Source organism: Rhinoderma darwinii, chromosome 2 (assembly GCF_050947455.1).
Source record: "Rhinoderma darwinii isolate aRhiDar2 chromosome 2, aRhiDar2.hap1, whole genome shotgun sequence".
Lineage (NCBI taxonomy): Eukaryota > Metazoa > Chordata > Amphibia > Anura > Rhinodermatidae > Rhinoderma > Rhinoderma darwinii.
Genome location: NC_134688.1, coordinates 420,239,106 through 420,265,722, shown reverse-complemented (window position 1 = coordinate 420,265,722; position 26,617 = coordinate 420,239,106). Strand labels below are relative to the sequence as shown.

Sequence of the window (26,617 nt, the reverse complement as noted above, 5' to 3'; positions counted from 1 at the left end):
TTTCCCCTGTAACTGGGACTGCTGTGCAGTTCCAGTGGAAAAAACAGCAGAAGTGAATCCAAAAGGAAGAAAAGATATAAAGAAACGACTGATGGATCTCCTTTGTTTTGTGTCCACTTCTGTGTTTGGCTCAAAAAAAAACTCCGAAAAAACTGGGTGTGTGGCCTAAAAAGGTTATCCGGAGATGAATAAAAAAAAAAAAAAAAAAAAAAAAAGGTCCAAAACACATTGAAACCTCGTTTTTCAGTGTTTCATAGGTATTAAAATCTGCACATTTCATTACTCACCTAACACTGCTAGGACGCCCATCCAGTTGCTCAGCTTCCTTCTTTGAGGCAGGACTTAAACTTTCAGCGCACGCTAAACGACTAAGAGTCCCGCCATCCTCCTGTGTCCCCTGCACCGCTGCTGTCTTCGCCCACTGAGACGTGTGACCACGAGGGGCTGCCACTTGTACTTACTTCTATAGCTCAGCCAGGCCCTTGCCTAAAGTCAGCCTATCGGTCAATGTTACTCTGTTTAGCCCCCTGTGGTCAAGTGATCAATGATGACTGGACATGAAAGAGACGGGGAGGCCGCCCACGTGGCGCTACGTAAAAATATCACAGCACAGGAAGAACCTACAGAACTAGCGCATATTTGCTGATGCAGGTAAATTAGTAAGTGCGTTATTTTACTACGATGAATACATTGGACAGTAACTTTTTCTCTTTGGATAAGATTTTTAAGAAAGTAAAAAGAAAAAAAAAAAAACAACAAATTAGGCCATCTTCATTTATTATGGATCTGACATCTACTTCCGGCATGCCAACAATCGCCTCTTGCTTACATGTTATATTGCTTACTTGGCTAATACACAGAACGGCATCGAGCCTAAACGGCTTGTTAACATACAATCTCTTCTATTTACATTTGTACAATTTCTACAACCCACTGCTCATAGCATTCTCATCGGATTACTACAACATAATAAACAAGGTAGCAGCACACAAAGAGTGCCATATTTGGTAGATCAAATATCAGACTGGATATGTATACAGACTGATGAGATAGATAAATGTATATTTCTGCAGTACCTACTAAAGTCAGTCTCTATCATGCAGCACATGCGATTGTGACAGTCGTGTCACACCTAGGATCAGTGCTGCACCTCGCTCCGTCTGCTGGGGTCATTGGAACAGCAGATAGTACCAGGAGGGAACCAGAGATATACTCTCCAAGCTATAGAAAATAAATATACAATGGACCACTCCATTTTTTTTTAAAACTAAAATGTAATAGAGTTACTGGTATATAGTTCAGATAAAACAGGGAACTTTAGCTCATATACTAGGGAATTGCATTTACAGCTATTCCCAAATATAGAACGATTAGCCAAATCCCTCCCTTTGACATTATTTTGACCAATAGGGGGAGCAGGTGCGGGCAAATTAAATTCCCCACAGCAGCTTATGTGGCTCCATCTAGTATCCAACTCCTGTATTCTGTCAGTGGTAGAGGATGAGGTTGTCGTGATCTTCCACAACAGATCCTCTTCCTTTCTCCATGGACAGAATGCAGACACTATTCTGTTGGTAGGGAGAGCAGCCACTGGAATTTAGTTTCCCTGCACCTGAGGCTGATATAGTGTGGGGTGTGGTGTGTGTGTGTGTATATATATATAGTAAGAGAACCACTGTAAGTAAAGTTTTCATAATAAATGTAGGTTTACCAAAAGTGAACCTTCAATTTAAGTACCAGATTTGTTCCCGTAAACAAGTTCTGAGCCTCTAGACTGGGGCTTGAAGACCGTAACAAGACTGTTTTATACTGGATAAAGGCCAAGCTCAAACTAGTGCATTTAGACCTCTGACCTAGTAAAGCAAAACACAGACACAGATGACACTGAAACATAAGCCATACGGTCACATGCTTCATAGAAATAGACCATCACTTTGTCCGCAATGTGCACAGGCTGCAATGAAGCATCTTCTGAAACTTCAATGAAAGGAAAGTTGTTGTTTTTTTAATGACTCTGGGGCTGCTTTTCCCCACTGTGGAGGCGCCCACCTCAATGTCTCACCTCTGAGGGTCACTCCTGCCTGCATGCTCAGGTCCCAGGCAGCGGTGGTCATGACCTGTCGGGGAAACTGTAGAGGAAATAACACGGTAATCCCTGCACATGCATAGGGAGTTATTTCCTATACAGGTTCCTGGGCAAATCATGTCAATAATTGCCCGGGGACTTGAGCATACAAGGCAAGCTGAAGAAAAGGTCTGCAAAAATACCCTCATGTATCTCACACTCGGCGGTGACTATGTAGGTGAGACTTCGGGTGGGTGTCTCATCTCGATGCAAAACATAGTGACTACATAAGGATAAATGCACAAGAGAACTTAACTTTAGCTGCATCCTAAGCTTAGTATCCCTAGTGACTAGTTATACCGCACATCACCTGTAAAACCAGAAGCACCGGATGTCTAGAAGGCAGAAAATCATCTGAATACTTAGGGTTTTGCTTCCTCTTACACCTACATCTGCCATGTGCCAAGCAACTTTGTTTTTAATCCTGAAATCCCTGCTGCAAAACACAGTAAATAGTATAGAATTGTAATGGGCAATACCTAGGGAGACATTTCAAAGTAACAGGATGGCAGCACGCTGCTTAGTGGGCACACCAGTCTCAGGCGGAATTCACACACAGCTTGGGGTTTCGGTGGTATTATTTGTCCCCCCAAACGTTACTTTAAAGTCTATAGTAAAATATTAGAAGGCTTACTTATACAGCATTTTGGTTTGTAGCGTTTTTGGGGTCAGCTGCATTTTTATAAAAACGCAGTATGCTCTAGTTATGGCGTTTAATCCAGGAAAAACTGTGTAAAATAACATGAAATAAAAGAAGCCACCGAAAAAAATGCATCTAAAAAAACACGAATTAAAAACGCGCTTTTTTTTTTACAAGCGGTTTAAAATGCTGAAAAAAGGATGTGTGTGAATGAGGCCTTAAAGGGGTTTTCCTTATCAGGGACATTTATGACATAAATGTCAGATAGATGCGGGTCCCACCTCTGGGACACACACCTATCTCTAGAATGGGGCACCCTAAACCCTGTTTTACCGCTATGTGTTGCGGCTGAAGTGTGATTTCCAACCACGAAGTAGAAAATAGCATAGCTACGCTGTTTCCGTAAGTCCCATAGAACTGAATGGTAGTTACGGAAACAGCGCAGCTCACATGGTATGCTGCCTCTGTAACGGTCATTCACTACTATGGGAATTACGGAAACAGCGTAGCTCAGCAAGCTATGCGGTTTTCTTCTTCATGGTCGGAAATCATGTGCTTCAGCTACAACACAGAGTGGTAGAATGGGGTTTAGAGGGCCCCGTTCTAGAGATAGGTGCGGGCCCCAGAGGTGGGACCCACATCGATTTGACCTATATGACATATCCTGTGGATATGTCATAAATGTCCTTAATGGGAAAACCACTTTAAGCTTCTATCTTAAAGGTGCAAAATGTATTTCAATTTGACCATAAATAGAATATGAATAATTATCGATTAAAATCTTAATAGAGATATGCTAGTGAGCACCGTGCTAATGCTCTCATATACATTTTCCATTTCATACCGGAAATCAGGGATTTATATGGGGTGGAAAAGGTGTACAAGCCGACAGTTTTTCTTTCACTTTCTAAATGTCACTAACATTGACACCTAAGTTTCTATTCTTCTACAGTAACCAGTGGAATAGGATTCATAAATGTTGGGGGTAGACCAGCACAATATGGAAGAGCTCATAAAACACATTTACTGTCCACGACTTGACCACTGTTCTATTTGGTATGTCTGTGGATAATCCAGGAGTAAGAACTGGAACATTAGTGTGAAGATGATGATGATGATGATCAATTCCTGAGTTAGTAAAAAGTGGACAATAATATTGCACCAATCATGGAATACAGGGAATGAATCCGGTGACTCAGGAGGGTAGCGGATTACTTAACAAGTGAAATTTGAGCATTGACAAGAGGCCACAAGAGGACAAAATAATAACATTGTTCCTAACGTACAAAGGAGACTGTAGCAAGAATCACATGATGTTACCATCCCAAAGGCCCAAAGTAGAGAAAATATAGTTTCTATTCAGGGTTTAAAACGCATTAATGGTTGGTCATTCCATCCTTGTGAAAAATACAAGAAACACAAGATTGCCCTGTCTGTCTCAAGAAAATAAATAGATGAAATCGAAAGTCTGAGCAAAAGTTTGGGCCAAAATAATAACTTCATTTAATAATCTTTGACCTTTCAGGTCCACAATAAACGGACCCAGTGCTGCTCCAAAAAACGATGGAAAAAAAAGTTTGGCAAGGGCTGATTATCCCGCATAGACCTGTGGCTGCAGAGGAGGGGGCAGGCGGTCATCCTCAACGTTCTCAGAATCAATAGAAGCCAGAGCCTGGCTAGTGGCTTTTATGTGTAACGGGTATTTTTCCACAATATCTTGGACTTCACGAGTTACGTCTTCCGTCCAATCAATCAAGTCTTTTTCTAACTTCTTGGCTTCTGTCACAATGCGCTCCTGTCTCTCCGATAGCTGGGAGAGCAAGTCTAGGTTCCTGTGCATCTGCTTCACTCCTGGGCACGTGTCGGCATCCCAGATGTCAGAGTCTTGTTTTTTTGGAGACGCTTGGCCAGACATGTACCTGTTGAACTCTTCCTCGCTTAGATTTAGAGACTGGCCATCCAGCTTCTCAATGAAGGCTATAGCACAGCACTGTAGAGGAGACAACGATCATGAGGTGTGTGTACAACAACATTACAACTTTAATTTAAATTACCTAAAAATATAGACACTTACGAAACAAGACTATAGGATATCTATGGGACTGATTTATTTGGGTTACAAAATCTATTACACATGAGAAATGTGCATAAAACAGACATGGGAAAAATACTCCAAAATCACACACACGCACAAGCACAGATATATACATATTCCAAGATGATCACTCACCAGGTTAGTGAAATAGTACCCATCCTCCCCAGTCATTAGTCGGCTTGGATTACAGAACCTGGTGATGTACTGGATGTTGGACTGCAGACGTGGAGGGTTTGCTTTAAGAACGATGTAGATCAGGGTGGGGAGGAAGTCATCAGCAGAGGCAGGTTCATTTTTCGTGATCCTAATCGCATTAAAGATTTGTTTGCTGCACCCGGTGATACATGCAAGCTTATCACGAGGAATCCGTTTTGAGTCCATTTCTATGATATCTACATAATAAAAAAAAAAAGGAGGAGGATCGTTTCAGAGTTGGGTGACATTAATAACGAGTGTTATATCATTTCTACAGGGTTACACAATGCTTGATGTTAATATAGGGCCATTAGCCATAAGAAAGCTTAACGTGTAGATTCTTGACTAATAAATAACTGGTAGACATTCAAATAAACTAAGGGCCTGTTCACATCAGCGTTAGCTGAGGGGTTCTGTCGCAGGTTTCCGTCGGGTTAACCCCTCAGCGGAAAGTCAAACGGAAACCTAAGCTTCCGTTTCCCTCACCATTAATATCAATGGTGACGGAAACCTAGCTAATGGTTTGTGACAGGGTTCCGTAGTTTTGACGGAATCAATAGCGCAGTCGACTGCTAGGTATCCGTCACCATTGATATCAATGGTGAGGGAAACGGAAGCTTAGGTTTCAGGTTTGACTTTCCGCTGAGGGGTTAACCCGACAGAAACCTCGGACGGAACCCCTCAACGGAACACAGACAGTGTTGTGAACAGGCCCTAATCTGTACAAATACCTTGTTAACTTCTAGACCCACAAGATTGCAGCACAGCAGTTTGACTTTGTAGTCTAAAGTGCCCCGAAAAAGGTGTTATGGGGAGCAGTCCACACTTCACAGTTGGATTACTTAAAGGGGCATTCGCCAACATAATAAACATGCATCATGGATATGCCATATATGAGACAGATGCAGGTCCCAGGTCTGAGACCTGCACCTATCTCCAGGATGGGGGTCATTCAACACCCTCCCCGTGTGCACAATTCTTTCCATTCATTCCTATGGGATTTACGAAAACAGCCGAACTATGGACCTGCGTCTATCAGCGGATATGTGAAAATGCTTTAGTTGCGTATAACCTTTTAATAAAGGAAAGGCCACACTACACAGGCAGACTGCGGTTATAGGGGGTGGTCCAGACTACAAAGCAAGACTGCTGTTATAGGGTTGATCAAAAATACACAGGCAGACTGCTGTTTTAGGAGGCGGTTCAGACTATACAGGTAGACTGCTGTTATATGGAATGCTTCAGACTACACAGGCAGACTGTTATTATAGGCTGGGTCAAGAGAAAATCAACATAGATTTTATAGTACTCGATTCTCATTAGCCTTCAAATGACCTATGTAGCATACAAGGTCAAAGATACCTCTAAACTCCCTTTCTCCTATGTGACATACTGGACAAACCAGCCTCAGGGACCACATATTTGCCTCCAGGAGTCCTTCCAGAGCTTGCCATTTTACTTTCCCGAGTAATGGGGATGATGTCATTCTAGTACTTCACCATGATTTTAACCAGTGACTTTCTCTTACTAGGGGCATGCTCTGTGTTTTTTCCCCATTGGTATTTAAAGAGGCTCTGTCACCAGATTTTGCAGCCCCTATCTGCTATTGCAGCAGATCGGCGCTGCAATGTAGATTACAGTAACGTTTTTATTTTTAAAAAACGAGCATTTTTGGCCAAGTTATGACCATTTTCGTATTTATGCAAATGAGGCTTGCAAAAGTACAACTGGGCGTGTTGAAAAGTAAAAGTCCAACTGGGCGTGTATTATGTGCGTACATCGGGGCGTGTTTACTACTTTTACTAGCTGGGCGTTCTGACGAGAAGTATCATCCACTTCTCTTCAGAACGCCCAGCTTCTGGCAGTGCAGACACTGCCGTGTTCTAGAGAGATCACGCTGTGACGTCACTCACAGGTCCTGCATCGTGTCGGCACCAGAGGCTACAGTTGATTCTGCAGCAGCATCAGCATTTGCAGGTAAGTAGCTACATCGACTTACCTGCAAACGCCGATGCTGCTGCAGAATCATCTGTAGCCTCTGGTGCCGGTGTCCTCGCTCGTCTGACACGATGCAGGACCTGTGAGTGACGACACAGCGTGATCTCTCGAGAACACGCTGTGTCTGCACTGCCAGAAGCTGGGCGTTCTGAAGAGAAGTGGATGATACTTCTCGTCAGAACGCCCAGCTAGTAAAAGTAGTAAACACGCCCCGATGTAACACACATAATACACGCCCAGTTGTACTTTTACTTTTCAACACGCCCAGTTGTACTTTTGCAAGCCTCATTTGCATAAATACGAAAATGGTCATAACTTGGCCAAAAATGCTCGTTTTTTAAAAATAAAAACGTTACTGTAATCTACATTGCAGCGCCTATCTGCTGCAATAGCAGATAGGGGTTGCAAAATCTGGTGACAGAGCCTCTTTAACCCTTTAAAAACGACATTGCTCCTCTCCCCTGGTCTTGGTGTCTGGTTTACAAAAGTCAAAGAAACAATGAATGTGAAAGACCTCCCTTTAGTTATCTCCCTTTTGTTTTCAACCTTCCCCAAAATACACTAGGGTGCAATATTCTCAATGTGACCTGTCTTACCTATCCCCAAATCCATCTCTCCCTCTACTCTTATTTTCTTACTGTTATTATGCTTTCTTCATCCTTCACAAGATTATTTCCAGACTCTCATACTATAAAAATCCTTTGCTAGAATATATTGACATAGTCACCACAGTTTTAGTGCCGCTAGTGTACAGACTGGTAAATACTAGAAGAATAAATCATTCTATCTAATGCACATTGAATATTAAAAAGTTATTATGAAGACAACCACCTTCTTTGAAATAAAGCTAGCCCAGCGATCAGCTGAAGGTCCCAGGTCCAGCTTCTGAAATCTCCAGTGATCAGATGTTATTGCAGGGGGAAGTTGCGGCTAGGCATACATTTCCTCTGCAGTGGAAATGTTACATGGCGGCCATTGCAAGCATATGGAAAGTATCGGTCTTAGTGAGACAACCCCTTTAAGAACAATATGTGTCATACGGACCTGTTATCGCCTTTACCACCATATCTGAGACTTCTGGAATATCCTCATTAACAGGAACACAAAGCATCTCTGGTGTTACCCAATGTAAAGCCCTAAGGAACAAACAAAAATGCTAAATGCACAGATTAGAACATGTGGGCAACAACCATAATATATAACCGTGATGAGAGATACATGGCCTTCGGCTGCTCACCAGCCCGGAGGTTAGACTGCACAGACTTTTTGTAGTAAGACATACTATCCAGCAGTCCTCAACTGGTGGATCACGGACTGAATTCGGATGGGAACACCAGCTGTCTTGACCCCACAGACCTGCCATCAAAGATGCATTAGAGGAGCACCGTGTCTCCATTATTGCATCTATGACAGCAGGTCGGGCACTAAGAGCAGAACTACCGCCAGAGCCCGGCACACATGACGTGGTGTGTGGCGGTGCCTCATGCACACGACAGGGTGTACCAGCCAGGTCCCGCCCGTTTTCACTGACCCTATTCAACCACTAAAGTGAATGGGTCTGTGAAAACTATCAGGTGACACTCAGATGCCGTTATATAGAAATTCAAAAGACAGGCAGCCCTCCAAACATTAAAGGGGTTTTCCACTTTCTGAAAACTGATGACCCATCCACCGGATGGGTCATCAGTATATAAATCGGTGCGTGTCCGACACCATGATCCTGCACCGATCCGGCTGCCTCCGGGCGCCGGACAATGTTGCCGGAGGCAGATGGCTCCGGTCAAAGAATAGTGGCCGAGCTGCAGTATTGCAGCTGTGCTCCTATTCCAGTGAATAGCAGCAGAGCAGCAGTTCCGCCGAACGGCCTCTATGCAGTGGTCGAAGCCATCTGCTTCCGGCTCCAATTACTGCATCCCGTTCCAAACATCCGGTGCACAGAGGCAGCCGGAGTTGCGGATCTGTGCGGGGCCCGGATGTCGGACACCCACCGATCATATACTAATGACCTACCGGTGGATTGGTCATCAGTTTTCAGAAAGTGGACAAACCCTTTAAGGAGAAAAAAGAGCTGGTTTATTTAGCCCATTTGCAATGTTTCAGCTCCGCACTAGAGCCTTCTTTTCAAATGACATCATAGTTTCAGGACTTACGCTATTGGCTCGGTTTAAATCAGGAATGCGCAATAGATTTTTTTAGGACGCCGGCATGGCGCGGTGTACACATCCCAGCTGGATCCATAAGGGGCTGTATTAATACACTGAACGTTTAATTAAAGAGGCTCTGTCACCAGATTCTCAAACCCCTATCTCCTATTGCATGTGATCGGCGCTGCAATGTAGAGAACAGTAACGTTTTGTTTTCATTTTTGGCCAAGTTATGAGCTATTTTATATATATGCAAATGAGCTTTGAAATGGACAACTGGGTGTTTTTTTTTCGTTATGTCCAACTGGGCGTGTATTGTGTTTTTAACTGGGCGTGTTTATGTGTATGACGCTGACCAATCAGTGACCAGTCCACGTCATACACTCCTCAACATCTGCACTCTCCTCTCCTGAAATAATCTGTGCTGCTGTGAACTCTGCTCTTACCATTGAGACTGAATTCAATGAAATGCTCAGCCCTTAGTCAGTCTTCTACTGATTGTCTGTATGTTCATTACCCTGCACATAAACCAATCACGTTGTCCGAATATTCACAGCGCAACCAATCTGAAAGTTTACAGTGCTTATAGTGTATCGAGCGGGTTCCCCAGCAGCATTTTAAAAAAAACAGGATCCTGACCTGTCCACAGAGTTTAAGTCAGCACAGAGTATTTCAGGAGCCACGTTCTGCTCCCGTAGGTAAACGGGGTAGCAGCACTGCGAAGACCGCACGGAGAATTCACCGGCGGTCAGGATAGAACGTAGCAGCTAGATGAGGGGAACACACCCAGCTGCTAAGTGAGACACAGCAGGGCGCGATTCCAACACAACCGTGCTGTTAGCTATACAGCTGACGGCTGTCAGCCGTGCAGTAGGATCTGGTGCGGGGTGGTGACTTGCCAATCATGTGAAGGTGTTATTGAGGACAGGAGTGGAGGAGAGGTAACAGACTGAGAGCTACGTAATGGTAAGAGCAGAGTTCACAGCAGCACAGAATATTTCAGGAGAGGAGCGTGCAGATGTTGAGGAGTGTATGACGCTGACTGGTCACTGATTGGTCAGCGTCATACACATAAACACGCCCAGTTGGACAGAACGAAAAAAAAACAACGCCCAGTTGTCCATTTCAAAGCTCATTTGCATATATATATATAAAATAGCTCATAACTTGGCCAAAAATGAACGTTTTAAAAAAAAACAAAAAACGTTACTGTTATCTACATTGCAGCGCCGATCACATGCAATAGGAGATAGGGGTTTGATAATCTGGTGACAGAGCCTCTTTAACATTCACGGATGTATCATATGAGCGATAATGACCTTATTATAACCGTTATATCACTTGTATGGATACGATCATGAATTGTCGTTTTTAAACCATATTAATGGATACACTTCCTGCACAACTTCACAGTTAATTCTTTTATAGTGCACGGTTTATATATTATATATGACTATTAATGCAATTTATGTTAATTATTGTTATGGATATGTGATTGTCATTACCATATAAATACCACTATGTGTTCATTTATAACTTTGCTTGAGGAAGGCTCTAGTGCGGAGCTGAAACATCGCACATGGGCTAAATAAACCAGCTCTTTCTTCACCTTGAAGTTTGGAGTGCTGCCTGTTTTTTCAATTTCTGTAACCATAAGGAACGACTGTCAAATTCCTGGGGCGTGCACCCTTCCCCTATTGCCGGTGCTGCTAGACTGTGGACTTTTTTATATAATATATATAGATTTATTTTTTTTGTCTAGTTTGGGGTCTGAATCATTTTAGAGGTCTGGTCTAAAATAGGAATCAATTTAGGGGTCTGGCTTGGGATCTGAATCATTTTAGTATTGTTATTTGAGGTTAATTAAATAATTTTAGGGGTCGGAGTTAATTTTAGGAGACTAAATTAATTAATGGGTCTTGTTTTCCCACTAATAAATAATACTAAATCTTGATGTAAATAGTTCTACAGAAGTCTGCTAAGTGTTAGCAAGATCATCTTTACTGTTGGGGTTCAGACTGGACCCTAATCTGACCACAGACCCAGGTAATCAGAACTTTACTAAAACGAATTGAGTACCCCTCGCTATAGACTAGAGAGTAATCTAAACCTTAAGATATTTTTAGCTACTCTACGAGTTTTGCAATTTTTCAGAGCGTTTTTTTTTTTGTACCTAGTGATTGAATGTAGCCCTGGCCTGAAAGAGCACATAAAAAAAAAACAACAACCCGAATTGAGCCTGACACTATCCTTACCGGATTCTCTTCTGAACGGTTAGGTCTTTCTTCTCGTCATCGGTAGTCTCTGGACAAAATACATGTTTGTACAGACGTGTCATGATGAATTTCTCAATTTGATCCATTGCTTCCTCCACTTTATTAGGGGACACTAAGTTTAAAAAAAACAACACAACAGTGTTACAAGGTTAAAGGCTATGTGCACTTTTGTTATGATTTATTCTTTGTATTTGCTTCAATGCATCAAAAATAAAACTATGCAAATGGCCTTAAATAAATGCTACCTGTCATTTCAGCCAAATGTGAAATACATCAAATATACTTCCGATAATGCATTGGGGTGCACACATGCATTGGCCAATGGGTAGCCAGCCCATTTCAAAACCCCTATTTGTTATGACCGTTTGTCTGTGGCGGGAAAAGGCTAGTGAAGCGGCTATATCTAGGAGCCGGCAGCGTGCCGGATGCCAGCAAGGACCTGTCCCCACTTACTGTAATCCGTCTCGGCATCTCTGCTGCTAGACATCAATTTCTCATGACAGTAGTCCGTGGACTGTAAATTAGACAGAAGGGACACACCTTGTGGCTGGGACTTTAAAGAGGCTCTGTCACCAGATTTTGCAGCCCCTATCTGCTATTGCAGCAGATCGGCGCTGCAATGTAGATTACAGTAACGTTTTTATTTTTAAAAACGAGCATTTTTGGCCAAGTTATGGCCATTTTTGTATTTATGCAAATGAGGCTTGCAAAAGTAAAACTGGGCGTGTTGAAAAGTAAAAGTACAACTGGGCGTGTATTATGTGCGTACATCGGGGCGTGTTTACTACTTTTACTAGCTGGGCGTTCTGATGAGAAGTATCATCCACTTCTCTTCAGAACGCCCAGCTTCTGGCAGTGCAGATCTCTGACGTCACTCACAGGTCCGGCATCGTGTCGGCCACATCGGCACCAGAGGCTACAGTTGATTCTGCAGCAGCATCAGCGTTTGCAGGTAAGTAGCTACATCGATTTACCTGCAAACGCCGATGCTGCTGCAGAATCATCTGTAGCCTCTGGTGCCGATGTGTCCTCACTCGTCTGACACGATGCAGGACCTGGGGAAGTGACGTCGCAGCGTGATCTCTCGAGAACACGGCTGTGTCTGCACTGCCAGAAGCTGGGCGTTCTGAAGAGAAGTGGATGATACTTCTCATCAGAACGCCCAGCTAGTAAAAGTAGTAAAAACGCCCCGATGTACGCACATAATACACGCCCAGTTGGACTTTTACTTTTAAACACACCCACTTGGACTTTTGCAAGCCTCATTTGCATAAATACAAAAATGGTCATAACTTGGCCAAAAATGCTCGTTTTTAAAAAATAAAAACATTACTGTAATCTACATTGCAGCGCCGATCTGCTGCAATAGGAGATAGGGGTTGCAAAATCTGGTGACAGAGCCTAAGTTTTGTTTTTTTGCAGAAAAAAGTATTTTCAGTAAATAATGTGTATTACATGTTGATAGTAGTGGAAAAGGCTATCATATGGGAACAAGTTTGTTAAAACGACAGAGACCATTAAAGAGGCACTGTCACCACATTATAAGTGCCCTGTCTCCTACATAATCTGCTTGGCGCTGGAATGTAGATAACAGCAGTGGTTTTTATTTTGAAAAACGATCATTTTTGAGCAAGTTATGAGCTAGTTTAGATTTATGCTAATGAGTTTCTCAATGGACAACTGGGCGTGTTTTTACTTTTTACCAACTGGGTGTTGTACAGAAGTGTATGAGGCTGACCAATCAGTGATTAATCAGTGTCCTACACTTCTCATTGTTCCAACGTGATTGTGCACTGAAAGAAGCTGAGCTGGAACAATGAGAAGTGTATGTCACTGATTGGTCAGCCTCATACACTCCTCTGTAAAACACCCAGTTGGTAAAAAGTAAAAAACACGCCCAGTTGTCCATTGAGAAACTCATTAGCATAAATCTAAACTAGCTCATAACTTGCTCAAAAATGATCGTTTTTCAAAATAAAAACCACTGCTGTTATCTACATTACAGCACCGATCAGATTATGTAGGAGATAGGGCACTTATAATGTGGTGACAGAGCCTCTTTAACAATATTCTACTATTTACTTTGTGCACACAATACCTAGACTGACCTATGTGTCTCCATGGTTACAGAATACAAACAAAACATGTGCATAGTCATACCCTGTAGTCATGTGTTACTTCACTCCCTTTGTCCCCTCTGCTTGCTCACCAACAAACAGTAGAAGAGGGGGCCGAGTAACACGTAACTGCCAGATCAGACAACACAGGGTTTCTTAGTAGTCTGTAGTCTTGGACACACATAGGTCTGCATAGTAGAATTAAACACAAAATGGTACAATATTGTTATCAAGGCTATTTTGAAAGTCCCATCATTTAGTAAAATGGCATTTGACAATTCTATAGCAAAAATAGATAAAGAGTTTGGCTTTCAACAATCCCTATTTGTTAGGCTGCATTCACACGAGCATGTTCGGTCCGTAAAGGACGGAACGTATTTTGGCCGCAAGTCTCGGACCGAACACACTGCAGGGAGCCGGGCTCCTAGCATCATAGTTATGTATGATGCTAGGTGTCCCTGCCTCTCCGTGGAACTACTGTCTCGTACTGAAAACATGATTACATTACGGGACAGTTGTCCCGCAGCGAGGCAGGGACTCCTAGCGTCGTACATAACTATGATGCTAGGAGCCTGGCTCCCTGCAGTGTGTTCGGTCCGGGACTTGCGGCCGAAATACGTTATGTCCTTTACGGACCCAACATGCTTGTGTGAATCCAGCCTCAGAGGGATATATAAAAAAGAAGCCAATCAAAGAGTGTGCCGCAGCTGGAACCCCCAGAAATCAGCTTTAACCTGCTGTGAAAACCGGCAGCAAGTGTTCAATTACCACCACAGGGAAAGAACTTGTAGGAGATATGGAAACACAGCCCACTCCCCGCCAGGAACATCTGTTTTTGTAATTAACTGTTAATTGATGGAAAACCAATTTAAAAGGTGTCTCGTTGAATCCATTGGCGTGCACAGCCCCAGGGGGATATGCTCCGGCCACAAGGAAGGAACACTGGGTAGGAAAGTGTCTTGGCCCCACAAATACTGGCCGATTCAGTTTGTACAAGTAGTAAAAAAAAAATAAAGAATTAGAACACAAACATATGCACAGTTCCAGAAGAAAACCATACAGAACTACAGGTCCCGGGTGTAAAATAATCAACAATATATAAGAGGGCGGAATCTGGTTCCCAATTGGATTTAACAAGAAAAAGATTTTACGGTGAGTACAAAAATCTTGTTTTCTCATTAATCATTGGGGGATACAGCATGAGGTGCCAGAGGGTGGGAAAAAACAAAATTAAAAGTACAGTTGCCTGCAACACTCTTCGACCCAGACTGGCATCAGCAGGGGCAAAAGAATGAATTTGGTGAAACTTAGTGAAAGTGTGCACATAATCCCAGGTAGCAGCTTTGCAGACCGGAGTGACTAAAGCTTGATGCTGTGGCGCTCAGGAGACACAAACAGCTTTGTCGAATGGGCAGTAATCTGAAGGGGAGAAACTATACCTCTGGACCGATGGGTTTCCAAGATCACAGGGCGAATCCAACACGTAATAGTTGCCCTTCAGGCATATCAAAATAAAGAAAAAGTAATCTAAGCGCCGAAAGGACTTTGTCGCAACCAGATAGATTCGGACTCCTCTAGCCAAATCAAGGCAATGTAAAGCCCATTCCCATTATTATGCTCACACCAGCGGAAATAAGCCTTCCACGTATGGTGGTACACCTTGACTGATTAAGGTTTTCTGGCCTTTAACATTATCTGGATGACTGACTTAGAGGGACCACAAACTCTCAGAACCTTGGCTTCAACAGCCCCGCCATTAAATGGAAAGGAGATAAAGCAGGGTGAATAGTGGCCCTTGAAGGAAGTCAGGAAAAAGCGGAAAACGTCATGGCACATCCGCGATACGGTAGATTTGATCTGTGTACCAAAAACGGCGAGGCCAGTCCAGAGCCACCAGAATCGTAGGAATACCCTCCCCCCTGAGTCTCTTGAGCGGTTTGGGCAAGAGTAGAAATAGAGGGAAGAGATATAGGAGAAAGAACCCAACAGCCCTAGGATTTTGTGCCCTGACCACGTAGGTCAGAACATTGTGGTTGAAACGGGACGCAAAGAGATCCACATCTAGATAGCCCTACCTCTGGCAAAGTTGATTAAATACCCCTAGCATTTCTTGGCGGAGAAAATCTGTGGGCAATTGTCCACTCCTGGTATGTGGACCGCTGACAGCACTGGAATATATTGCTCCGCCCACAGTAGGATCCAAGAGGCTTCCAAAGTCACCCGACTCCTGGTGACGCCCTGGTGGGCTAGATGCCCGCCGTGTAGTTGTTGGTCTGAACCTTGACCGGCCGATCATGAATAGGAAGAATCCAGTGAGAGAGGGCTTGGAAAATTGCCTTTAATTTCAACTGGTTTATCTCCAAGGACCTTTCTTCCTCCAACCAAGTTCCGAGAACTACGGGAGGACTGAAATCTTCACCCTATACCGTCCACTGGAGTGGAGGAAAAGACAGACACATTAAAATGGACAGAGAGATCTGTCACCATCGCAACTTCTGACGCACCAGAGAATCAATTTGTCTAGCGAGTCCTGATACTTGTCCCAGCATGAAAGATTAGCCCTCTAGAGAGACATGGAGTGGAAATGTGCATATGGAACCACCTTGAAGGTCGACACCATTCTGCCCAGCACTTGCATGCAAAAATAAATAAAGAAGCGTCCTGGCGAAAAAGAGCCACCTCGGTTCGAATGGAGGCTACCTCGTCCACCAGAAGAAAGACCCTTGCTGTCCCAGTGTTAAGTAGCATTCCCCAAAACTCCAGGCACCCTTGCTGATCAGTTGTTTTTAAGAGGCTGCAGTGTTCGTACGAGCGCTGCTTCTCCTTCATTTCTACCGCTCACACTGTGAATCGCCGACACACTTGTAGCGCCAGTTCACACTATTACAGCATTCTCCCATTGAAGTGAATGGGAGAAGGCTGTAATATTGTGAACCGCTGCTACAAGTGTGTCTGCGATTCACAGTGTGAATAGTAGAAATGAAGGGGAAGCAGCGTATGAGCACTGCGGCCCCTTCAAAACAGCTGATTAACGGGGGTGCCGGTAGTCAGATCCGGATGATGGGCCATCAATTTTTGGGACTGGAAACCTCCTTTAAGTTCAGGAGTGGACGAAGAGACCCGTTCTACTTAAAGAGGCTCTGTCACCAGATTATCAAATCCCTATCTCCTATTGCATGTGATCGGCGCTGCAATGTAGATAACGGAAACATTTGGATTTTTTGAAAGTTATGAGCAATTTTATATTTATGCAAATGAGACTTTCTATTGGACAACTGGGCGTGTTTTCTCTTATTACCAACTGGGCGTGTATTGTGTTTGTAACATCTGGGCGTGTTTACTTGTTTTACTAGCTGGGCGTTGTGAATAGAAGTGTATGATGCTGACATATGATGCTGACAGAGCCTCTTTAAGAACTATAAAAACATTTGAGTAGAACCCAGTTGAGGAACTGGGGCAATACTTTCCACAGGAGAAGGGAAAGAAGAAAGGAATGAACTACCTGGAAAAAAGCAAAAGCTCGATCCGGAGTGCAAGGCAGAATAGAGAGAAATTTACAGGAGGAAGCTTTAAAAAAAAACAAAACACTATCTTGTATCCTATAGACACCACTTCTCAAACACAGGTGTCATCCAGTTTTCCCACCACTCAGACATCCGGCGCGAGCAAAGAGACACCTTCATGCGGAAAGTGTCTCGTTAAAGGGAGACATCTAGGGTCTGGCAGCGGCTGCCAAGCAGGTCTAGGCTTGAAAGATTGTTTTTTGGAATTGTTGGTCTGGTTTGTCCTCCTGCCTGGTCTGAAAGAATGAAATTAAATCTGCAAAGAGACTAGGAAGAAAGAAAAAACAGCGCAACCAGAGAGATGGCTGCATACGGGGATGGTGGTTCTGAGGTAAAAAAAAAAAAAAAAAGAACTCTTACCACGAAGGGAAGGCGGTCCAAATCCTTCTTAGACGCTTGATCTCAGCCAAACCGAGCGCCAAATGGCAATAAAATTAACAGAAACACAGGCAATGAAATGGGCTGTCTCAAAAAGAAACTTGGAAGCATGGATAACCTGAGAGGCGAGTTCAGTTAACCCCTGCTGCAGCGCTGCTGATAGAATGCGACAATGCAGCTGCAACCCCCTCGCTGAGCAGGCCTTACTAACCCTGGTGGATGCAAAAAACCGGACACCTGCAGCCACAAAAACAGATTTAATTAAAAAATCCAACCTCTTATCCAAAGGGTCGCTGAGAGAAACCGCCTCAACAAACAAAGTACATGTGCGTATAGAAACAACCAAAAACCTGTCTGAATGCTTCCAGTAACATGACTCGCGGCACCGCTGGCGCTGTAAGGACGCTTACTCCTGAGAAGGGGAGATGGGATCATCTCCTACTTGCAAAGTGGCTCTTACAGCACATATTAACTCCTGCATGGCAGCTGACGACTGCGATTCTTGTTCTGACTCTGAATCGGAAGACACCTGTGAGGAAAGAGACTGATCCACACTAGAGGCAACCTGATAATTGAAGACTGCAACGAGATAGCCGGGAAAGGTCAACTGGGGCTTGAGCAAAAGACATCGGCCATTCAGGGTGTGCCACATCCCCAGGTGGGAGCCATCAGAGGGGCCCTGGATCGCAAGCACTGCGGGCTGAATGGAGTAGGCTGGATGCAAGTCAATTTTATATTACAACCGCCAAAGGAATAAAAAGAAACCTTGCACACCTGTATAGGCTGCTTGGTAACATCCTCCTGAGGAGAAGACAGAAGGGGAGAATAAATAAACAGTAATGTCTGGAGAAGAAAATGAATCCCTGGGGAAAAACAAGAAACAAAAAAATACAACTAAAAAAGGCTAGCCTACCAGACCCTTGTACTCCTGTGGGTGAAGGCAGGAGAAGGATTGCACCAGAAAATAAGTTGCAGTAGAGATGAAGTCCTCAAGTCCGCTTTGAAAATGGAGCTCAGGTTCAGGAGACCTCTGCCCTGACCCATCCCCGCCTCCTAAGAAGATCTTCCTCCAATCAAGAGCAGACACAAGGAGGGAGGCCATAGGTTGAAAAGCAACACCTGACAGGCTGGGGCGGACCCAAAATGAAACAAACACATGAGGCCTAGGCCAGACACAAGTGGGGCGCTAGAAAAGCCAGGCTGCAGCAATGGCGGGGCGAATGGCCAGCAAAGGACCGGAAACAATGCTCCAGAGATTAGTAAGTAAGGACTAAACCCCTAGAAACGCCCCGAGAGAAGGAATCACTTCCCAATAAGTAACAGCCCCTAGAGAAGGGACTCACAGCACTCCAGACAGAAGAAAAAAAGAGGGGGAAGGGAACATATTTACACTTCTCCGGGTGCATGCAGCGTCACCTCCTCATTAACCCTGCACATATAGTGGGGTACAGGCATTCCATTTACCCAAGCAGAAACCATAAATTAAGTTGCCCGGCGGAGAGAGAAATCGTAGACTGCGTCATGAAAGTGGTGGACAAACTGAACATGCTAAAAACCCACCTGCAGCTATGGGGAGAAAATAAATAAAACTAAAATAAAAAAATAGCAGCAGACTTGAGTATCAGGTTATGTCTACCTCCTATGGCACTAGGCTAAAAACTAAAATTCACCAGTTTCTATGGGAAGGGTACGGCCTGGTTTGAGTCAAAACCCTTTTCTATCTAGTGTCGCCTCATAGAGGCAGGAGCATATATCCATTGTGCTGTGACCCCAACGATTAACGAGAAATCACGGATGACAATGAATATCCTTAGTATGCATTTCAGACTACATTGTTGATACAATAATTGTGTATGTTTCACATGTGGCGGCTTTAATTGCTTGTATTCACACTTTTTTCCATCTATCTGCGGGCATCTGCAGTTTGATCTACTGTGCGATATTTCTGTGGCGAGGCAGCACACACCACGAATGTCTACAGGTAGGTGTGAACTTGCCTTTATAGAACTATATGTATTCGGCTTCATCAGCATATATATATATATATATATATATATATATATATATTATATATAAAAATAAAAAGTTTGCTTTTCTACTTTGGAGTGCTGAGCAGATTCTAAGAATGACATTACCTTTCCAATACATCTGCAGCTTGTCTGCGGTGTTCTGGTAAAAGTCCTGAGTGAATTCAGACAACTCATCAATGTTTGACTCCTGGATAAAGAAAAGAAACAGCAGAAAAATGTATGAAAATTAACTTGACCTTTTATATGGGAAAATCTACACATTTTTTTAATGATCAGCAGTCCATGTAGCAGAGAGGGCACTTAGATTCTCTGGTGATTCTAGCCCTAAAGGTGTCATACAATACATGTAGGATATCGGGTACACCTAGTAGAGGCGTTTAGTCGCGTGAAGTATACGAGTTTACATTTTTTCCCTGTGATAGGACCCAGATCACTCTCTCATTTTAGTTTAACCATCTGAGGGTTTATGTACAAATAGCTTTCAAGCAAAGGTTTGTAAACATATGAAATCATCTATCACGTGTGCCCTAGGAGTTGGAACGGGAGCGATCAGCTGGTTGCAGTGTTGGCTCTCATATTGAAGTTAGGTTGTCTGTGATTAGACAACCACTTTAATAGAACACTGTGGGGAATAAATTGCATGTGATTTACAATAAACCACAAAAATACAGCATACAAATGCAATTTCTTGTGACCCCATATGAATCCATTACACACAATATCGCACTGCGATCTAAGCCGGCTGCATTAATACGATCATAGCCTACTTTTATTGCCCCGGCCATAAAGATATTAGCGATCAACAAGAGCAGAGCCTGGTAATATTGTTATTACAATTGTCAAATCCCTCTATGGAGTGAAATGCCGAGAACTTGCAATTATACTAAGTGAGATATATATATATATAAAAGTTATGACTACTAATCGTGAGGAATGGGTTGTATAATTGGCTTATGTATAAATGTGACCACCTAAAATACACAGATGTAGATGTGTCAGAGCTGAAAAGACAAAAGATCCAGATACCTTCTTGTGGTTTACGGCTTCTAAGAAGATTTTGCACTGTTTGTAGACATCAATTCCTGCTTTCTGGTAGGTTTTTAAAAACTCAATAAAATCTTTAGATACCCGATCAGTCTCAATGCTGTACTGGCGAGTGAGAGAAGGGCTGGGAGCTTTCGTTTCTTTCATATCTATTTTCAAAAAAATAACATTGAAAACATTTTAGTGTGACCTTTGAGAACAATACCTTAAATGAATTCATTTTGATTGATAGTGTAAAACATTGATCCATAAATTACAGAACTTGGAAGGTACCGATTCTCATTGTGGAGATCCAGTTGGTAAGGAGTCGCAATGCTCCCTGGGAAAAATATGCAAAATAGTTCTCTCTCTCTTATGGATGTCACTTCTAACACATTTAACAATCACTTGGCACTTTTTTTCTAGGTTTAATTAGCTGGTATGAAGTTTCAAGTCAAATTTCACACTTTAAAACAAAGGGGCGGCGGGTTTATTAGGTTAGCATTAGTTCTTTTGTGGTTTTAGGACATTTTCTCCTGTTGGTTAGTTTTCTTGGGATCTCTGAATACCCTTTTGAATAGAGTGTCCAATATGCTGAGCGCAAAGTCTGACCATTACAGCACTTCATTATAATTGCACAGCAGATTACACGCTTATACATCATGACACTGTAAATACTATTCCATGACTTTCAAATAACTGTTCGAACACGATAACTGTTCTATTAAAAAAGGAAACACAACCAAACTATACGAATCAAAGGGGTATCACTGGTCCAACAAACAAATAAAGGTTATTCTTTGTATAATCAAAATGGTTTTCAAACTAGCTTACAGTCATTCCATAGGAGCCTCCATTGTTTACTTACACAACATAAAAATCCACTCGGGTCATGTGATGATCACACAGGTGTAGCGCTCGTTACAGTACAAATATAAGAGCTTTGTCTTGTGAATGCCGCCCTACCTGAGGGCACAATGAGTCCTGGATTCCAGCACTGGGTCGCTTACTTTACAATATTCAGTAGTTTTCATAAAGTCACTTTCTCTCTCAATGATGTGCGCTGGCTCTGGAGTCATCACCCCCTGCCCAACCCTCGTTGATTAAGAGCTTTCTGCCTATGCACAGTGTGGAAAAACAAAATCTTTCAATTAGCAGCGGGCTGAGGGGGAGGGGTGATCGCAGCTCATGAATTCGCTCAGCTGACGTCGCAGAAGATAAATGGTGACTTTATGAAAACTACGAAATATTACAAAGTAAACCAGCCCTGGAATCCAGGTCCCTGTCCCTACCTTATGCTGACCCCAGATAGGGCAGCATACACCTGGTGACAGCTTCCCTCCAAACAATGAAGATTTCTATTGAATAACTACAAAGCAGAGGTCTTGAAACCTCAAGGTAATTATGCAGAAAATAACTTTTCATTGTACAAAGAATAACCTTTATTTATTGAAACTGTAATACCCCCTAAAACTATTTTATTGGAAAAGTGACTTTTACAAGCACATTTCACACGATTGCCTTATTACGTAAAATAAGTCATCCCCACCTAGAACTCACAACCTTCAATCCAAAATACAGTGACGCTCCATGTCTAGCATAATATAGGCATGAAGTCAATTTCCCAACAGCTCTGGTTATTACAGTTTAGATATTAAACTTGGGCAAGGATCGTCACTTTAGTTATCCAGTCTATGGCAGTTGCTGTAGTACGGCCTTCGTTCTAGTCACCGTTGACATGCCACCTAGCACAAGATCTTACGGTGTACGGGATGCCATAAGGACGAAGGCGGCACTGGAGAGAAGATGGGAGGAATAAGGCTGGGAGACCCCGCTGGCATAACAGCTGATGCTTAGGATGCCACAACTGCTCCCATGTCTATGCCATGCCAGGTGGAAACAAAACCGAATTGCTGGGCATATGTGAAGGGGACCTAACGTTCATGGAATACACAAACATCATTCATCATTGAAGCATTTTTTTTTGGGGGGGGGGGGGGGGTTAGTTTATTGCTGCAATGCACTGAATGTAACCACACTGACCATATAGAGATTGAAGTGACGGCACTGATGTACACTGACTATAACTTAAAGAAGCTGCATATTCGAACCACCCGCCTGCTTTCTTCAAGAAGCGGCGCCGCTCATGTTCATGGGCTGTTTGTGATATTGCAGCTCAGCCAAAATGTTATTATTTCTCATAGTGGATGATTTTGCAGAAGTAGCTGAAACGCGTCCTTTCACAAGGTTTGATACTACTAAAGTAGATTAAACCACAGGTAGATGTGAACATAGTCCAAGTACAATAATAAGCGACACAAGCACAAGGTTGAAACACATAGACACACACATTATTATGCACCCACCTCTGAGCTTGTCATAAAGCACTTGTATGTCAATGGAGGGGTTATAAAGTAAAATAGGACAATGACATTAAAACACAGAATGAATAAAACAAGTGATAAATGAAGAAAGGAATGGAAAACAAAAAAAAAAAAAAAAAGAGCAGGGAATTAAGTCTATGTTCACACGGAGTATTTTGGCAAGTTTTTGGACGCAGAAACCGCGTCGCAAAACTCGGCAAAAACGGCCCGAGAACGCCTCCCATTGATTTCAATGGGAGGCGTCGGCGTCTTTTTCCCGCGAGCAGTAAAACTGCCTCGCGGGAAAAAGAAGCGACATGCCCTATCTTCGGGCGCTTCCGCCTCTGACCTCCCATTGACTTCAATGGGAGGCAGAGAAAGCGTATGTCGCGCTGTTTTATGCCCGCGGCACTCAATGGCCGCGGGCGAAAAACGGCGCGAAAATCGGCGTGCAGGGAGAGGAAAATCTGCCTCAAATTTCCAAACGGAATTTTGAGGCAGATATTCCTCCCCCAAAATACTCCGTGTGAACATAGCCTAAATGTCAGGAATAGCACATGCAAAAAACACAGACACTGCAAACAGTATATAGCGTAGCCCACCTCGAGGTGGACCCGTGCGGGACGCGTTGTAATGGATCCCCCACAGACTACAGTCTATGGAGGGATGCGTGACACGCACTATAATAGGACATGTTCTATTTTTCAACGGAGCGTTCACACGCTCCGTTAAAACAACGGTCGTGTGAACGGCCACATTGAAATGCACGAGTCCGTGTGACGGCCGTTGTTTTAACAGCTGTCACATGGACGTGATTCACGCTCATGTGCATGAGGCCCAACATTCAGATGACATAAAAAAATATAACATTTGGTAGTTGTTATTTAAAGGGGTTATCAAGTTTGGACAATAGCGGTCCCCTATTCAGAATCCTAATCTCTTGGCTAGAGTGGAAAGCGGTTACAAAGAGAGCCTCTCGCTATGGAGGACCTGTCCAGTCCTGCATTACATAGAAAACCCATTGATTTAAAGGGCACTGTGTAATGCTTAATTTCCCCTGTAGTGGCGCTGCAGGGAAAATTAAACACTTACTGCCATGTTTCCCCCACGGACTTTAACAATAAGTAGATCACAAATTATCCCCCTGCTGTGATCCCCAGCCATCAGTTGAAGGACCTTTCTAGGAAGAAGGGATTGTTCGAAGCCGAGAACCCCTTTAAAAAGGTTGTCTTAACAGGCCGAGGGGTGTCTATTGTTGGATTCTAGGCTCAGTTCGCTATAGTAGAGGACCACTGGAAAGATCAACTTCTACTCTGGAGGACATTACATGTTCACCCATTCGTGTTACGTTTACACAGCTGCAGCTTCTGCTGAATGCCAAGGGCTAGGAGTTGCCAAATAAAAAAAAGGTTGTCCTGATATGACAAGCTCTTTAACCCCTTATTGATCACCAATACCCCTTTTTATGGTGGTCATTTAGGGTACTTATGCTACTGCAACGCCATTTCACAGTCTTGTGTCATAACCCCGGTAGTGCTGTTCCCGGGCTGTCTAATGACAACTGGGCTCCTACTCTAACGGCCGAAATCTGGGTTTCCTCCGATCTTGGCCCTTTAACCCCCTTGGATGCCACTATCAATAGCAACCGCGCTATCTACGCGATTTCGAAGGGAGCCAGTGAAGCGATTGCAGGATGCCGATAGTTCCCATGGCAGCCGGGGGCTTAAGGGTAAGGCCACACGGTGCGTCGTTGACGTGGTTTTGTTGCGTTTGAAAACCGCATTCGGTCAACTGCATGAGTTTTTTGTCTCTATAATGCTGCAGTTTTGTTGCGTTTTTTTACGCACATAGTTTATGGACATAGTTTTCACCCGTGTTGAAGATTGTTAGGTGCTTCCTGTATATAGTTCATTACAAGGCATTGCAGAACTGTTCGCAAAAACGCAAGCAGTTCAGCAACAACTTTGGCAGTGCGGTCATTGACCGCATGCGGTCGGACATTATGAAGATGAATTCAACCGCATAAAAAACACATTGTAATATAATAGCAGCCGTCTGTCCATAACAAATATTGCACCATTGACTTCTATTGAAAAATGACTTGCTGCAATTTAAAAACGCAACATAAACGCACCGTGACCGCACCGTGTGGCCTTACCCTAACAAAGGCCCCCAGGTCTGCCAACATTGTTTGCCTAGTAGAATGCCTGTCAGTTTCACACTGACAGGCGTCAGACATTACAATACAGAAATACTTCAGTGTATTATAAAAGTGATCAAACAATCGCAGTCAAGTTCCATAGTGAGACTCAAAAAAAAAAAAAATTATTCCTTAAAAAAGATAAATAAAATTGATAACAAAAAAAGTAAAAAAAAAAAAAAAACTGAAAAAAACCTTCACATAATTGGTATCGCCATATCAGTAACAGCCCAAACTATCACGTTACTTAACCCGGACGGTGAACGCTGAACGAAAAAATAAATAAAAACAATGCCAGGATTGCTCTTTTCTGTTAATCCCACATTTAAAAATAAAAGCGTTCAAAAAGTCAAATATACCCCAAAATTGTACAGATGAAAACTACAAGTCATCCCGCAAAACATAGCCATGTCGAACCAAAAATTTTTATTGCACCACCCAAGAGTGGAAAAATTTAAAAAAGTTATGGCTCTTGAAATGGAAAAAAAAAACAGAAAGAAAAATAAATATAATAGTTGCTTGGATATTTGAGTGACTACACTTTCATCAAACTTTTGAAATGTCATAGATAGAGACATATCAAAAGTTTGGATTGGTGGGGTCCGGGTGCTGATCCCCACCGCTGCTGAAACTAAGGTGCAGAAGCGCTCAGCTGAGTGATTTGCACCTTCGGCTGTGATCAGTGCTCACCGACAGCCTGAAAATGGTTTCCATAGAATATCTATGTGAGCAGTTTTTTTAGGCTGTCGAGGAGCACTGATCGCAGCTGAAGGTGCAAAGTGCTCAGCGGAGCGCTTCTGCACCTTAGTTTCAGCAGAAGTGGAGGTCTCAGCACCCGGACCCCACGAATCAAAACGTTTGATATGTCTCTATGACATTTTAAAAAAGTTTAATTAAAGTGCAATCACTCGTTAAGGCCCAAAATTGGCTGGTCACTAAAGGGTCAACAAACGCCCCTACCACCTAACAGGGTAAGGTGAAAATATATCCACTAAGGCCTCATGCACACGACCGTAGCCATGTGCACGCCCGTGATTTGTGGGTCGGCCGGCAGCGGACAGTCAACCGCAAGCAAATCGCGGGCAATGCCATTTTTTTTCAATGAGCCCAGACCCGGGCCATGCACAGACCGTAAAAAACACGGTCGTGTGCATGGCCCCATAGAAATGAATGGTTCCGCAATTCTCCCGTGGATTTTCTGGGGAATTGCGGCCGCAAAAGCACGTTCGGGTGCATGGGGCCTTAGGCCCCATGCACACGACCGTAAAAAACCTTCCTTTTTTGCGGACCGCAAAAACGGACCACTTCGCTTTCATTGAACGCGGATACCTTTCCGTATCACTACGGATGAGTGTCCGTGCCGCAGAACTGTGCCAGGAATTATGGAGCATGTACGTTCTTGGTCCGCAATTGCGGCAGAGATTCCTCCTTAGAAGTCTATGGGGGAAGCCAAAATTGCGGATGGCTACG

At 43.3% G+C, this 26,617-nt stretch overlaps 1 protein-coding gene and 1 long non-coding RNA gene across 3 annotated transcripts in view; one reads left to right on the top strand and one right to left on the bottom strand.

Moving 5' to 3' along the window:
• Positions 1-760: 760 nt before the first annotated feature.
• The window catches only part of RABGEF1 (RAB guanine nucleotide exchange factor 1), a 49,684-nt gene continuing 23,827 nt past the window's right edge, over positions 761-26,617 (bottom strand). For both annotated transcript variants that reach the window (XM_075854260.1, XM_075854259.1), the window contains 6 exons: positions 20,588-20,754; positions 19,667-19,748; positions 11,453-11,585; positions 8,098-8,189; positions 4,996-5,252; positions 761-4,755 (listed from right to left, as the gene is read on the bottom strand). In XM_075854260.1, coding sequence (XP_075710375.1) covers positions 4,357-4,755; positions 4,996-5,252; positions 8,098-8,189; positions 11,453-11,585; positions 19,667-19,748; positions 20,588-20,754 — 1,130 coding nt within the window. In that variant the 3' untranslated portion in view covers positions 761-4,356. The remainder of the gene's footprint in view (positions 4,756-4,995; positions 5,253-8,097; positions 8,190-11,452; positions 11,586-19,666; positions 19,749-20,587; positions 20,755-26,617) is intronic.
• LOC142743472 (uncharacterized) overlaps positions 17,006-26,617 on the top strand; it is a 30,764-nt gene continuing 21,152 nt past the window's right edge. Inside the window, exons 1-2 of the long non-coding RNA XR_012881568.1 lie at positions 17,006-18,790; positions 19,455-19,512. This is a non-coding gene — a long non-coding RNA (uncharacterized LOC142743472). The remainder of the gene's footprint in view (positions 18,791-19,454; positions 19,513-26,617) is intronic.